General features: G+C 39.1%; 1 protein-coding gene across 1 annotated transcript in view; it reads left to right on the top strand.

The window, feature by feature from the left end:
• DYNC1H1 (dynein cytoplasmic 1 heavy chain 1) overlaps positions 1-12385 on the top strand; it is a 101418-nt gene that overhangs the window by 10568 nt on the left and 78465 nt on the right. The window contains exons 2-7 of the mRNA XM_053603869.1: positions 4241-4328; positions 8000-8173; positions 8411-8666; positions 9049-9235; positions 10442-10713; positions 10805-11032. Of these exons, the coding sequence (XP_053459844.1) occupies positions 4241-4328; positions 8000-8173; positions 8411-8666; positions 9049-9235; positions 10442-10713; positions 10805-11032 (1205 nt within the window). The remainder of the gene's footprint in view (positions 1-4240; positions 4329-7999; positions 8174-8410; positions 8667-9048; positions 9236-10441; positions 10714-10804; positions 11033-12385) is intronic.

Raw genomic sequence — 12385 nt, 5'->3', positions numbered from 1 at the left:
CTGTGTGCCCACAGTCCTAACTACTTGGGAGCATTGCTTGAGCCACAAGAGTTTGAGATCAGCCTAGGCAACAGAGGGAGACTCTGCAGGAGAAATCAAATGATTTCTTTTGGTGATAATAGATTGTTACTTTTTTATATATTGTGTGGGTATTATTTCTGTAACATTTTATGTAAATCATAGAATAACAGTATTATTGAATGTTCAGAAAATTTAGAGAGAAAATATTTCAGTCTCACAACCCTGACAGCTATTTCAATTTGGGAATATTTCTTTATGCTTTTTATCCATATGTTTGTATTTTACAAATTGCAATCATAATGTGTGACTGATTTCAGGCAGTATGATTTCTCTTGTGATGTGACCATATTTGAGTGTTCAGAAAAATAAATTGAGGGCGGCACCTGTGGCACAAAGGAGTGGGGCGCCGGCCCCATATACCGGAGGTGATGGGTTAAAACCCGGCCCTGGCCAAAAACTGCAAAAAAAAGAAAAATCAATTGATTTGTTTAGGAGTTTTTGACAGGCATTTACAAAAATAGGAAGTACTGGAATGTTCTGCCACCTAGTCCTTTTCTTTCGTAAAATCATACCAAGGAGAATTGTTGTCATTGTAATAGATACACAATGTAATATTTTATGCTTGTTAGTATGAATTTTGTATTTATCTCTTATGAAAACTATTAATAACAAAGCAAATAACAGCTTTTGCTCAGGCCCTATACATCCAGATTTCATTGTTTTTAGTGCTTTTTTTTTTTTTTTTTTTTTTTTTGTAGACACAGAGTCTCACTTTATGGCCCTCGGTAGAGTGCCGTGGCCTCACACAGCTCACAGCAACCTCCAACTCCTGGGCCTAAGCGATTCTCTTGCCTCAGCCTCCCGAGTAGTTGGGACTACAGACGCCCGCCACAACGCCTGGCTATTTTTTGGTTGCAGTTTGGCCAGGGCCGGGTTTGAACCTGCCACCCTCGGTATATGGGGCCGGCGCCTTACCGACTGAGCCATAGGCGCCGCCCTGTTTTTAGTGCTTAAAGAAATATTTTAAATCGCCTAATTCAGTATTCTACCCCCTCTTTACTGCCCATTTTTATTTTTTTACTTTATTTATTTAGGGACAGTTTCAGTTTGTCGCCCTCTGTAGAGTGCTGTGGCATCACAGCAACCCCCCCAGCTCTTGGCCTTGGGAGATGCTCTTGCCTCAGCCTCCCGAGTAGCTGGGACTACTAGTGCCTGCCACAATGCCTGGCTATTTTTTGTTGCAGTTTGGCTGGGGCCGGGTTCGAACCCACCACCCTTGGTATATGGGGCTGGCGCCTTACTCACTGAGCCACAGGCACTGTCCTACTGCCCATTTGAAGCCCAGTGGAAGAAAAATTGCTTTCCCAAGGTCACTTAGCTCCTAAGTGATACGACTTGATCCCAGGTTTTCTGACTGTAAAAGCTGCCCATTTCTATTATGTCATGACTTTACAGTGAAGATGAACCATGTATAAAATAATCACATTAAATTAATCCATAGATTGGGTGGCATCTGTAGCTCAAGCGACTATGGCACCAGCCACATACACCAGACCTGGCGAGTTCAAATCCAGCCCAGGCCTGCCAAACAATGACAACTACAACCAAAAAATACCCAGGCGTTGTGGTGGGCACCTGTAGTCCCAGCTACTCGGGAGGCTGAAGCAAGAGAATCACTTAAGGCCAGGAGTTGGAGGTTACTATGAGCTATGACACCATGGTATCTACCCAGGGTAATAGCTTGAAGCTCTGTGTCAAAAAAAAAAAAAAAATTAAATTAATCCATAGATTAGCCAGGCATTGTGGTGGGTGCCTGTAGTCCCAGCTAGTCGGGAGGCTGAAGCAAGAGAATCACTTAAGCACAGGAGTTTGAGGTTGCTGTGAGCTGTGACAATACAGCACTCTACTGAGGGCAACGTAGTGAGACTGTGTCTCAAAAAATTAAAAAATCTATAGATTATAATTTTGGCTAACACACATATTTCCTACAGTATGTCATTACAAAGATAATTTGATTACGTTTAGGCACCTGGTGAATTAGTACTAGATGTAGAGGTTTGGATCATTTTCCTTTGTTGCACATTTTTAATTTTAATTTTGATTTTTTTTTTTTAGAGTCAGAGTCTCACTTTGTCCCCCTCAGTAGAGTGCTATGGCATCACAGCTCACAGCAACCTCTAGCTCTATGTGAGGGGTTAGGTGATTCTCTTGCCTCAGCCTCCCGAGTAGCTGGTACTACAGGTGCCCGCCACAACACCTGGCTATTTTTTTTGTTGTAGTTTGGCTGAGGCCAGATTTGAACCCACCACCCTTGGTATATGGGGCTGGCGCCCTACTCACTGAGCCACAGGTGCCGCCTGACTATTTTTTTTTTTTTTGAAACAGAGTCTGACTCTGTGACCTGAATAGAGTACCATGGCATACTAGCTTACAGAAACCTTAAACTCTTGGGCTCAAGCAATCCCCTTGCCTCAGCCTCCCAAGTGTCTGGGACTATAGGCTCCTACCGTCTTAGTAGAGATAAGGTCTTGATTTTATTCAAATTGGTTTCAAACTCCTGAGCTCAGGTGATCCACCTACCTTAGTCTCCTAGAGGGCTAGGATTACAGGTGTGAGCCACCATGCCCAAACTTTATTTTAATTTTGATTTTTAATTATTTAGAAATTTGGGCTGGGTGCAGTGGCTCATGCCTATAATCCTAACACTCTGAGAGGCTGAGATGGGTGGATTGTGTGAGCTCAGGAGTTCGAGACCAGCCTGAGCTAAAGTGAGACCTCATCTTTAAAAAAAATAGCCAGGCATTGTGGTGGGCGCCTGCAGTCCCAGATACTTGGGAGGCTGAGGCAGGATAATCACTTGAGCCCAAGAGTTTGAAGTTGCTGTGAGCTGTGATGTCACAGCACTCTACCAAGGGCAACTCTACCAAAGTGAGACTGTCTCAAAAAAGAAATTTGATTCACATGCATCTTAAGCGTATTTTATCAAATTCCAGTAAGTTTTTATTTACTTTTTCCCTTTGGCCCCCAAATTCCAGTAAGTTTTTAAAAATAACTACTATGTGCAGAGTGTTGTGCTGTGTGGAGTCTAGCATGGTTCCTGCCTCCTGAAAGGTCAGGGAGCAGACTCTGACAAATACTGTAACAGAGCAGGGGGGAACGCTATGGGAATGCCTTTCAGTGACCCTGGGTGTGTTTCTCAGTAGCAGTTTTTTTGATTGAGGTTTGCTCTGAACCTGGCTCTAAAGAACACAGGCCAAACTACATACTAGTGAGGAGCTTGGACTTTTGAATTCTGTTATACTTTGTTGCTTTCCACCCAAGTGTATGTGAGCAATTTACTTACAGTCTTACCTCAAAAACAGGGATAATAATAGTCATTCCCAACCCTTACAGTTAAATGTATGATATATATATATAGAGAGAGAGAGAGAGAGAGAAAAGGAGTGTGTGTGTGTGTGTGTGTTAAGACAGTCTTACTTTGTTGCCCTCCATAGAGTGCTATGGCATCATAGCTCACAGCAACCTTAAACTCTTGGGCTTAAGCAAGTCTCTTACTTCAGCCTCCGAGTAGCTGGAACTACAGATGCCTGCCACAACACCCAGGTATTTTTAGAGACAGAGTCTCGTTCTTGCTCAGGCTGGTCTCAAACCCATGGGCTGAGGCAGTCTACCACCTTGGCCTCCAAGAGTGCCAGGATTAGAAGCATGAGCCACTGTACCCAGCCCTTAATGTTGATACATGTAATGTGCTTAGTAAAATGCCTGTCACACATTCAGTGAACAACAAAGCAGAATATACTTGGGGGCAGGGGTGGAAAGTGACTTTATGTGTTCAGAGCACAGGGGATGATACTACTGGGATGATGAGAACATAGCCATAGCCAGCACAAGCTAACACTGCACAGCCAGGCCCTATTCCAGATGTCACATGTGTCAACTCAGTCATCCTTCCAGCAACCCCTAGGTATGCCAATACCACCCTGTTTTCCAGACAAGGAAATGGAAGTGCAGAGAATTAACCACCTTGCCCAGGATCACATGGCAAATAAGTGACCGAGTCAGAAGGGGTAGTAATGGGTAGGAAGGGAAAAATAGGGAGCCCCAAGTTGTATAGGGGTTTAAATGGGGGGGGTGAAGAATATAATTCTCTAAGCAGTTGATAAATAAGAAATTGGAAATATTGATATGAATTTGACATAATATTTATTATGATTTTTAGAGGATGTTGGCGATGAAGGAGAAGAAGAAAAAGAATTCATTTCCTATAACATCAACATAGACATTCATTATGGAGTTAAGTCCAATAGGTGAGTCATGAATATGCCACATCTCAGATTATAAATTTGTGAGAATTAATGTGAATCTTAATTGACTCAGACAAACACATTAAGAAAATACTCAAAAGCTTTCTGCTCTTTAAATTTAGTATCTTATCTTTGATTTCATGTCTTCAAATTAGGAAGATTTTCGAGTCAATATAAATTTTGAAATATTTTTCTTTTAATGGCCGTATCATAGCATCTACCTTATGTTTAAGCTATAATGTACTTAACATATCTAATAATTCTCTCAGATTATGGTTGGCTCTCTGTATCCAAGGGTTCTGTATCTAAGAATCAACCATGGATAGGAAATACTCAGGAAAAAAAAACAGTAAAAATAACAACAACAACAACAAAAATAACAGTATGATAATAGAAAATAATACAAATATAGTATAACAGCTATTTATATGGCATTTACATTGTAGTGGGTATTTTAAGTAGAGATGATTAAAGTATATGCAAGGATGTGTATAGGTTGTATGCAAATATTGTGCCATTTTATATAAGGGACTGAAGCATCTTTAGATTTGGGTATCCCAAAGGAGTACTGGTACCATTCTCTTGATGATACTGAAGGATGACTGCACATCTGATTTTTATTATTACAAGTAACTAGTAAACGTTCTATATACAGGTCTGATTCTTTTTTTTTTTTTTTTCTTTTTTTTGAGACAGAGTCCCTCTATGTCACCCTTGGTGCAGTGCTGTGGCATCTCAGCTCACAGCAACCTCAAACTCCTGGGCTTAAGCGATTCTCTTGCCTCAGCCTCCCAGGTAGCTGGGACTACAGGCACCCACCACAGTGCCTGACTATTTTTTGTTGCAGTTGTCGTCGTTTAGCTGGCCCGGGCTGGATTTGAACCTGCCAGCCTCGGTGTATGTGGCTGGCACCGTAACCACTGTGCTATGGATGCCAAGCCCTCTGATTCTTTTTTGTGTAACTCCTAAAGATAGCATTACTAGTTCAGATGCAAAGCATCAGTATGGTTTTTAATGCATGTTGTCAGATTTCTCACCTTCTAGACAGGTTGTACCAATTTATATGTCAGTGGACATATCCAGATTTACATATGTGAACATTATAATTGATTCTGCATTTTTTTCTTTAAACTTTTTGAGAGATAATTGCAAAGTTGTAGAGGAATTACATGAACAGTATATAGAAGTCACAGATATCAGTAGTTTACATGTGGTACTTTACATTGTCATTTCCCCAGTTGAGTGTAGGCATCATGTTTCTTTATCCCTAAAATACTTCAGTGTATATTTCCTAAGAACAAAGACATTCTAATTCATAGCCTCAGTATTATTATTAATTTAGGAAATGTAATATTGCTCTATTATTCTCTAATTACGGTACGTGTTCAAATTGTCTTAATAATGCCCTTCATAGCAATTTCTCCTGATTCAGAATCTAATCCAGGATCACACTTTGCCTTTAGTTTTCCTATCTTCCTAATCTTCTTTAATCTGTAGCAGTAATTCAGCCTTATTTTTGACAAGTACAAATCAGAGGGGGTTTTTTGTTTTATTTTTTATTTCAGATTAATATGAAGGTGCTATATAATTTACACATGAAAGATTAAAGTCAGAGTTGTAGCCTTGTCCTACATCCAGGGAGCTTACACATCTCCATCCTTTGTACCCATTGAGTGGAAAGCTACCAAACTCCCTCCCTGCATCCCCCTTTCTCTGTGTGAGTCTGTGATTGTTAATCTCCTAGTTTCAAATTGGTATTAAGTACATGTGATGCTTCTTTTTCCAATGTTAGGTGAATGTTCTCTAAATTTATGCAGGTTGTTAAAAAGGATGGAAAATCTCCATTTTTTATGGTTGAATAGGATTTCATGGCGTGTGTGTATTAATCCATTCTTGTGTTAATGGGCGCTTGGGTTGTTTTCACATCTTTGTGATTGTTCAGCTAAGAACATTCAAGTACAAATGTCTCTGTTGTAAAATGTCTGTTTTTCATTTGGGTAAATGCCTAGTAATGGGATTACAAGATCAGATAGTAGGCCTACTTTTAGTTCTTTTTTTTTTTTTTTTTTTTTTTTGAGGCAGAGTCTCAAGCTGTCCCCCAGGTAGAGTTCCATGGCCTTACAGCTCACAGCTCACAGCAAACTCAAACTCTTGGGCCCAGGAGATTCTCTTGCCTCAGCCTCCCAAGTAGCTGGGACTCCAGGCCCGCTCCACAACGCCTGGCTATCTTTTGGTTGCAGTTGTCATTGTTGTTTAGCAGGCCCCGGCCAGGCTCGAAACCGCCACCTTCAGTATATGTGGCTGGCACTCTAGCCACCGAGCCACGTGCACCGCCTGCTGTTAGTTCTTTGAGAAATCTTCATAGGTCTTTCCATAGAAGCCATACTAGTTTGCAGTCCCACCAACAGTGCATGAGTATTCCTTCTGTCTGTGCCAGTCAATTGTTGCTTTAGGACCCTGCGATATGGGCCATTCTCACTGGGGTTAGGTGATAAAGTTTTGATTTGCATTTCTTTGATAATTAGAGATGACGAGTATTTTTTCACATGTTTGTTGGCTAGTCTTCTGTCTTCCAAACCACTGGTCTTATGGAACATCCCCCAGTCTGTCTGTCTGGTATTTTTCCATGATGAGATTCAGGGTATACGTTTTTTAGCAAGAATACTATTGTAACTTGGTTTCTTCTCAATGTTTCACATCAGAAAGCTTCATTGACTTTTTAGAGTAATATAAAGTATTATATATAAAGTACTGACTGGCAAACTGGGAAATTAAAATATTAATTATCTTGAAGCCGTTGATTTAACCAACTTTGAGTGCCTATCATGTGCAAGGTACGGCAGTTGATACAGAGTGATATCCAAAGAAATAAAATCTGGTTCCTGTTCCCAGGAAGATTATGGTCTCTTATGGAGAATGATTGACAGGTACACAATTAACTATAATAGTTGGCAAAATACCATGGAAGCGTGGAGATTGGAGAGATTACAGAAGACTCATGAAGAGATCACCTGGAATTGAGTTTTAAGGGTTAGAATTTCAGCAAATGAATATGGATTTCTGTTGTTGTTGTTTTTTTTAATTTCAGGTTAATGTGAGGGTAAAGACAACTAGTTTACAATATTTGCATTTGTTAGGGAGAGTGCCTCTTGAAGTTGTGTCCCACACCCAAGAAGAATATGGATTTCTTAAGCAGAGATACAAAGCACACGTTTAGGTCATAGGACATCTAATTTAAGTGTTTTCTTGGGGTGGGGAAGAAGGTACCATGTTGAGGAGGGCCTGGAATGCCCTCTTCTCATTCTGATCTGTGAGCAACTTCTATTTAATGAAACTGATATCTGACTTAGTGCAATAAATAAGTGGTGCAAATTAGTATAAGATTTAAGTCCTTTGTGGCTTGTAAGTTACTAGGGCAGATTAGTTTTAGGTAAAGATTATTTATTAGACCCCCATGTGAGACAAGTTAACTTTTCTTGATTTCATGGTCACATGCTACAGCCATAACATCGATACACTAGTTCTCACATAGTAAGTAAAGACAGACCAGCAGTTCATTTCCCTAGTAGAAAAGCAAGCAAAAATTTAGTCTTTCTTAATACGATTTTTAAAATGAAAAGATGACTTAAGAATGAGATTCTTTGTTCTGATTTCTTCTTTTGCTTTCTTTTTAGCTTGGCATTCATTAAACGTACTCCTGTAATTGATGCAGACAAACCAGTATCTTCTCAACTTCGAGTCCTCACACTCAGTGAAGATTCGCCCTATGAAACGTTGCACTCTTTCATTAGCAATGCGGTGGCTCCTTTTTTTAAGTCCTATATCAGAGAGTCTGGCAAGGCAGACAGGTAAAAACCATTTTTCTTTCTATGGTTTGAACATCATGTTTCACTCAGTGTTCACAAGATAGTATGGAGGGTGATTATAAGCCTTCAGAATCAGAAAGGGAGTAGTAAACCAAGAGGATATAAATCCTTTGAGCCCGTGAATATGTACATTATTAATACTTGACAGACAATATTAATAGAATTTCTTTGGAGACCAATATAGTACATTAAATTTTGAGGTATTTCATATCTTTTTAGGGATGGTGATAAAATGGCTCCTTCAGTTGAAAAAAAGATTGCAGAACTTGAAATGGGACTCCTTCACTTGCAGCAAAATATTGAAATTCCAGAGATCAGCCTGCCAATTCATCCAATTATTACAAATGTTGCAAAACAGTGTTATGAACGTGGAGAAAAACCAAAAGTCACAGACTTTGGAGATAAGGTTGAAGACCCAACTTTTCTCAATCAGTTACAATCTGGAGTTAACCGCTGGATCCGAGAAATTCAAAAAGTAAGAGCACAGGATTGAAAGTTATCATGTAAAATATGTTACTTTTTAATGTCTTTGGGAACATTGGTCTGAGTTTTTGTCAGTGAGACAAATTCTATGGTAACTTGTTAGTGATATTTCTTCTTGGTCCTGGGATTGCTCAGTGTAAGACAAGTACTGATCTAGGTAGAATGGTCAGGATACAATTTGAGATTAAACATTACACTTAATTGAACATTAATCTTAGCAGTCTCATGCCTTTAATTTCAAATTAAACCACTTTTTATTTACAGGGCAGGAAATCTTGAAATATGAAAATTAATTTATAATGCATATGTTTAGTTAATCATACTTTCACCTTTGTTAAAAAGTGATACCCTTAGATGTCATTTTATCTTCAAAGGTGACCAAACTTGATCGAGATCCTGCATCTGGAACGGCCTTACAGGAAATTAGTTTTTGGCTGAACTTGGAACGTGCATTATATCGCATCCAAGAAAAACGAGAGAGCCCAGAAGTTCTCCTGACTCTGGATATCTTGAAACATGGCAAGCGTTTCCATGCCACCGTCAGTTTTGACACTGACACAGGTAACAACTAGAACTAATAATCTGATCAGTAAGTTATGAGATCTTATTTGATAATTTAGATGAAAACTAGTAGGTGTACTATCCTGTTTACTTCCTCTCTTGCATCATGTCTCATCTTTCCCTCAGTTCTTGGTAATGAAAATTATTTTCCCACCTACCTACCTTTCCCCTGAGAGGTTTTGAGAACATAAAATAGTTTTTGGACATGAGTATAGTGAGCCCTCAGCGTTTCCCTCCCATTTCACAATTGCTTGGTTCCTTGGGTAGGCTGTGCTTTTTTGGTATAAAGTCAAGTGTGCTTTTGACAGTCCAGGTGGGAAGCTGGTTTAGTTTAGGCAGAAGTTATTTGCCCACAGGGCTGTGGCAGGAGAGCTGATCAGTACTGCTTTCTCTTCCTTTTTTTCACTAGCCCCTTTCTTCTTCTCTGTCTTCCTCCCTTTTCTGATAAGTGGTCGAAATAAATTTAGTTTTGTGAGTGGGGAACAGTGTAAGTGATGTTGCATTAGCATGTACTAAGCACACAAATATTTGAATACCAGGCATTGTTAATTGTTGGGCATTTCTGTACAGCTCTATGCCCACAGGAGACATGTTAGAATAAGTACTTAAGATGTAATAGTTGTCATATATTATCTGTCCTCCCCAAAAAAGTGCGAGAAGATTCCAAGGAAAAGTCTTTGATCACAATTGTACATATTACCTGGCATTCCCTATGTTGAAATGCATACTTTTATTTTGTTAAACACCTCCAAAACATTTATTTCTTTCCTAATATGTATTTTATTTTATCTTATGTCATAGGAAGTCAGGAAATAGAATAAGACCCAATTACTTTTATGATTCCATGCCCATAGTAACACATTCACCCAACTAGAAGTTGGGTATAAAATTTAAATTTTGGCGTTCTCAAGGATAAAATTGTAATTTTCCTAAACATATTATTTAAAATATTTATATAATATAGAAGCCAAATAACCCCAAAATCTATGAGGCTACCACCCCCTCGCCTTTAGAGTGTATATGAATTGTCCCATAGTCTCACAGTGCAAAAATGGGGCTACACTTGGGTTATCAAGATGTTCTTTTTTCAATATCATAAAGTTTCTATGTCCCTAGGTCTTTTAGAACTTCAAAATATTCCACTGTGATGATGCATTTAAATTTATTATTATGTGAAAACCATAAACTATTTCTCTGTTAATATAGGTCTAAAACAGGCTTTAGAAACTGTGAATGACTACAATCCTCTGATGAAAGATTTCCCTCTGAATGATTTGCTGTCTGCCACTGAGCTGGACAAAATAAGGCAGGCGCTTGTTGCAATTTTCACTCATTTGAGAAAGATCCGAAACACAAAATACCCCATTCAGAGGGCACTGCGTTTGGTGGAGGCAATTTCAAGAGACTTGAGTTCTCAATTACTGAAAGTATTGGGAACCAGAAAATTGATGCATGTTGCTTATGAAGAATTTGAAAAAGTAAGTTCTAATATTTTAGAAAATCAGCCTCAAGGCACTAAGGTGAAAGTATGCTTTAATAATAAGCTTCCTGTCTTAAATTATATCCTAGGTTATGGTAGCATGCTTTGAAGTTTTTCAGACTTGGGATGATGAGTATGAGAAACTTCAGGTGTTGTTGAGAGACATTGTCAAAAGAAAAAGGGAAGAAAATCTGAAGATGGTGTGGCGTATCAATCCTGCTCATAGGAAGCTTCAGGCTCGCCTTGACCAGATGAGAAAATTTAGACGTCAGCATGAACAGCTGAGAGCCGTCATTGTTAGGGTCCTGAGGCCACAGGTGTGACTGCATTCTAAAAATTTGTACTTGCATTGTTTTAATACCTTTTGTTTTTTAAGCACTAACTACTATCTATGTTGCACTGCTGAGTACTTCCTTAGTTCCATTTTTGTCTTGATACTATCTTTAAGATCTAGGGATTCTGTATTATAGCATTTCAGTTCAAATCTTCAGTGTTCTCCATACATTCATCCCTTCTCCCATTTTGCGTGGAACCTAGAGCCAGACTTCCTGGGTTTTAGTATTTTTATTCATTTATTTATTTATAGAGACAGTGTCTCTCTGTGTCACCCTGGGTAGAGTGCAGTGATGTCGTCTTAGCTCACTGTAGCCTCAAACTTCCTGGGCTCAATTTCTCCTGCCACAGCTTCTCTAGTAGCTGAAACTATAAGTGTATGCTGCCATGCCCAGATAATTTTTTTTCTTTTTTTGGGGGGGGAGGGGGCAGAGTCTTACTGTGTAGCCCTTGGTAGAGTACTGTGGCATCACAGCTCACAGCAACCTCAAACTCTTGGGCTTAAGCGATTCTCTTGCCTTAGCCTCCCAAGTAGCTGGGAGTATAGGCACCCACCACAACACCCGGCTATTATTTGGTTGCAGTTGTCATTGTTGTTTAGCAGGCTTGGGCTGGGTTCAAACCTGCCAGTCTCGGTGTGTGTGGCTAGTGCCCAAACTACAGAGTTGCGGGCACCAAGCCTCTATTTTGTTGTTGTTGTTGTTGTTTTTGTTTTTGTTTAGCAGGCCTGGAGCAGGTTCGACCCAACCACCTCTGGTGCATGGGTCTGGTGCTCTAACCATTGAGCCATGGGCACCCAGCTTTTTTTTCTATTTTTAATCTATAAAGTATGGGTAATAATTGTATATGCCTGAGGTTTATTAAAGAATTAAATGATTTCCTTTTTGTACATACTTTTTTCTCTTCTTAATTTGTTCTTTATTCTTCACCAACTCCTTTCTTTGAAAAACCTAGTCCAACAAAATTATATGGTTAGATAACCTTTATAGTACAGAATTAAAATATACCCAGTATTTTATTTGGCTTTGTTGAGTTGTAGTTATAAAATGTTTGACTAAAAGTTTAAAAAACCTGTATTGCTGACTGGTAATTTTTGTGTGGCATATGCAACAAAATAAAAACCTTCATTTGATAAACATTTTTTTTTTTTATTAAATCATAGCTGTGTACATTAATGCGATCATGGGACACCATACACTGGTTTTATAGACCATTTGACATATTTTCATCACAATGGTTAACATAGCCTTCCTGGCATTTTCTTAGTTATTGTGTTAAGACATTTATATTCTACATTTACTAAGTTTCACATGTACCCTTATAAGATGCACTGTAGG

The sequence above is a fragment of the Nycticebus coucang genome, chromosome 9 (genome assembly GCF_027406575.1).
Source record: "Nycticebus coucang isolate mNycCou1 chromosome 9, mNycCou1.pri, whole genome shotgun sequence".
Taxonomy (NCBI): Eukaryota; Metazoa; Chordata; class Mammalia; order Primates; family Lorisidae; genus Nycticebus; species Nycticebus coucang.
Note: the sequence above shows the minus strand (reverse complement) of the source record. Positions and strands in the feature narration are given on the sequence as shown.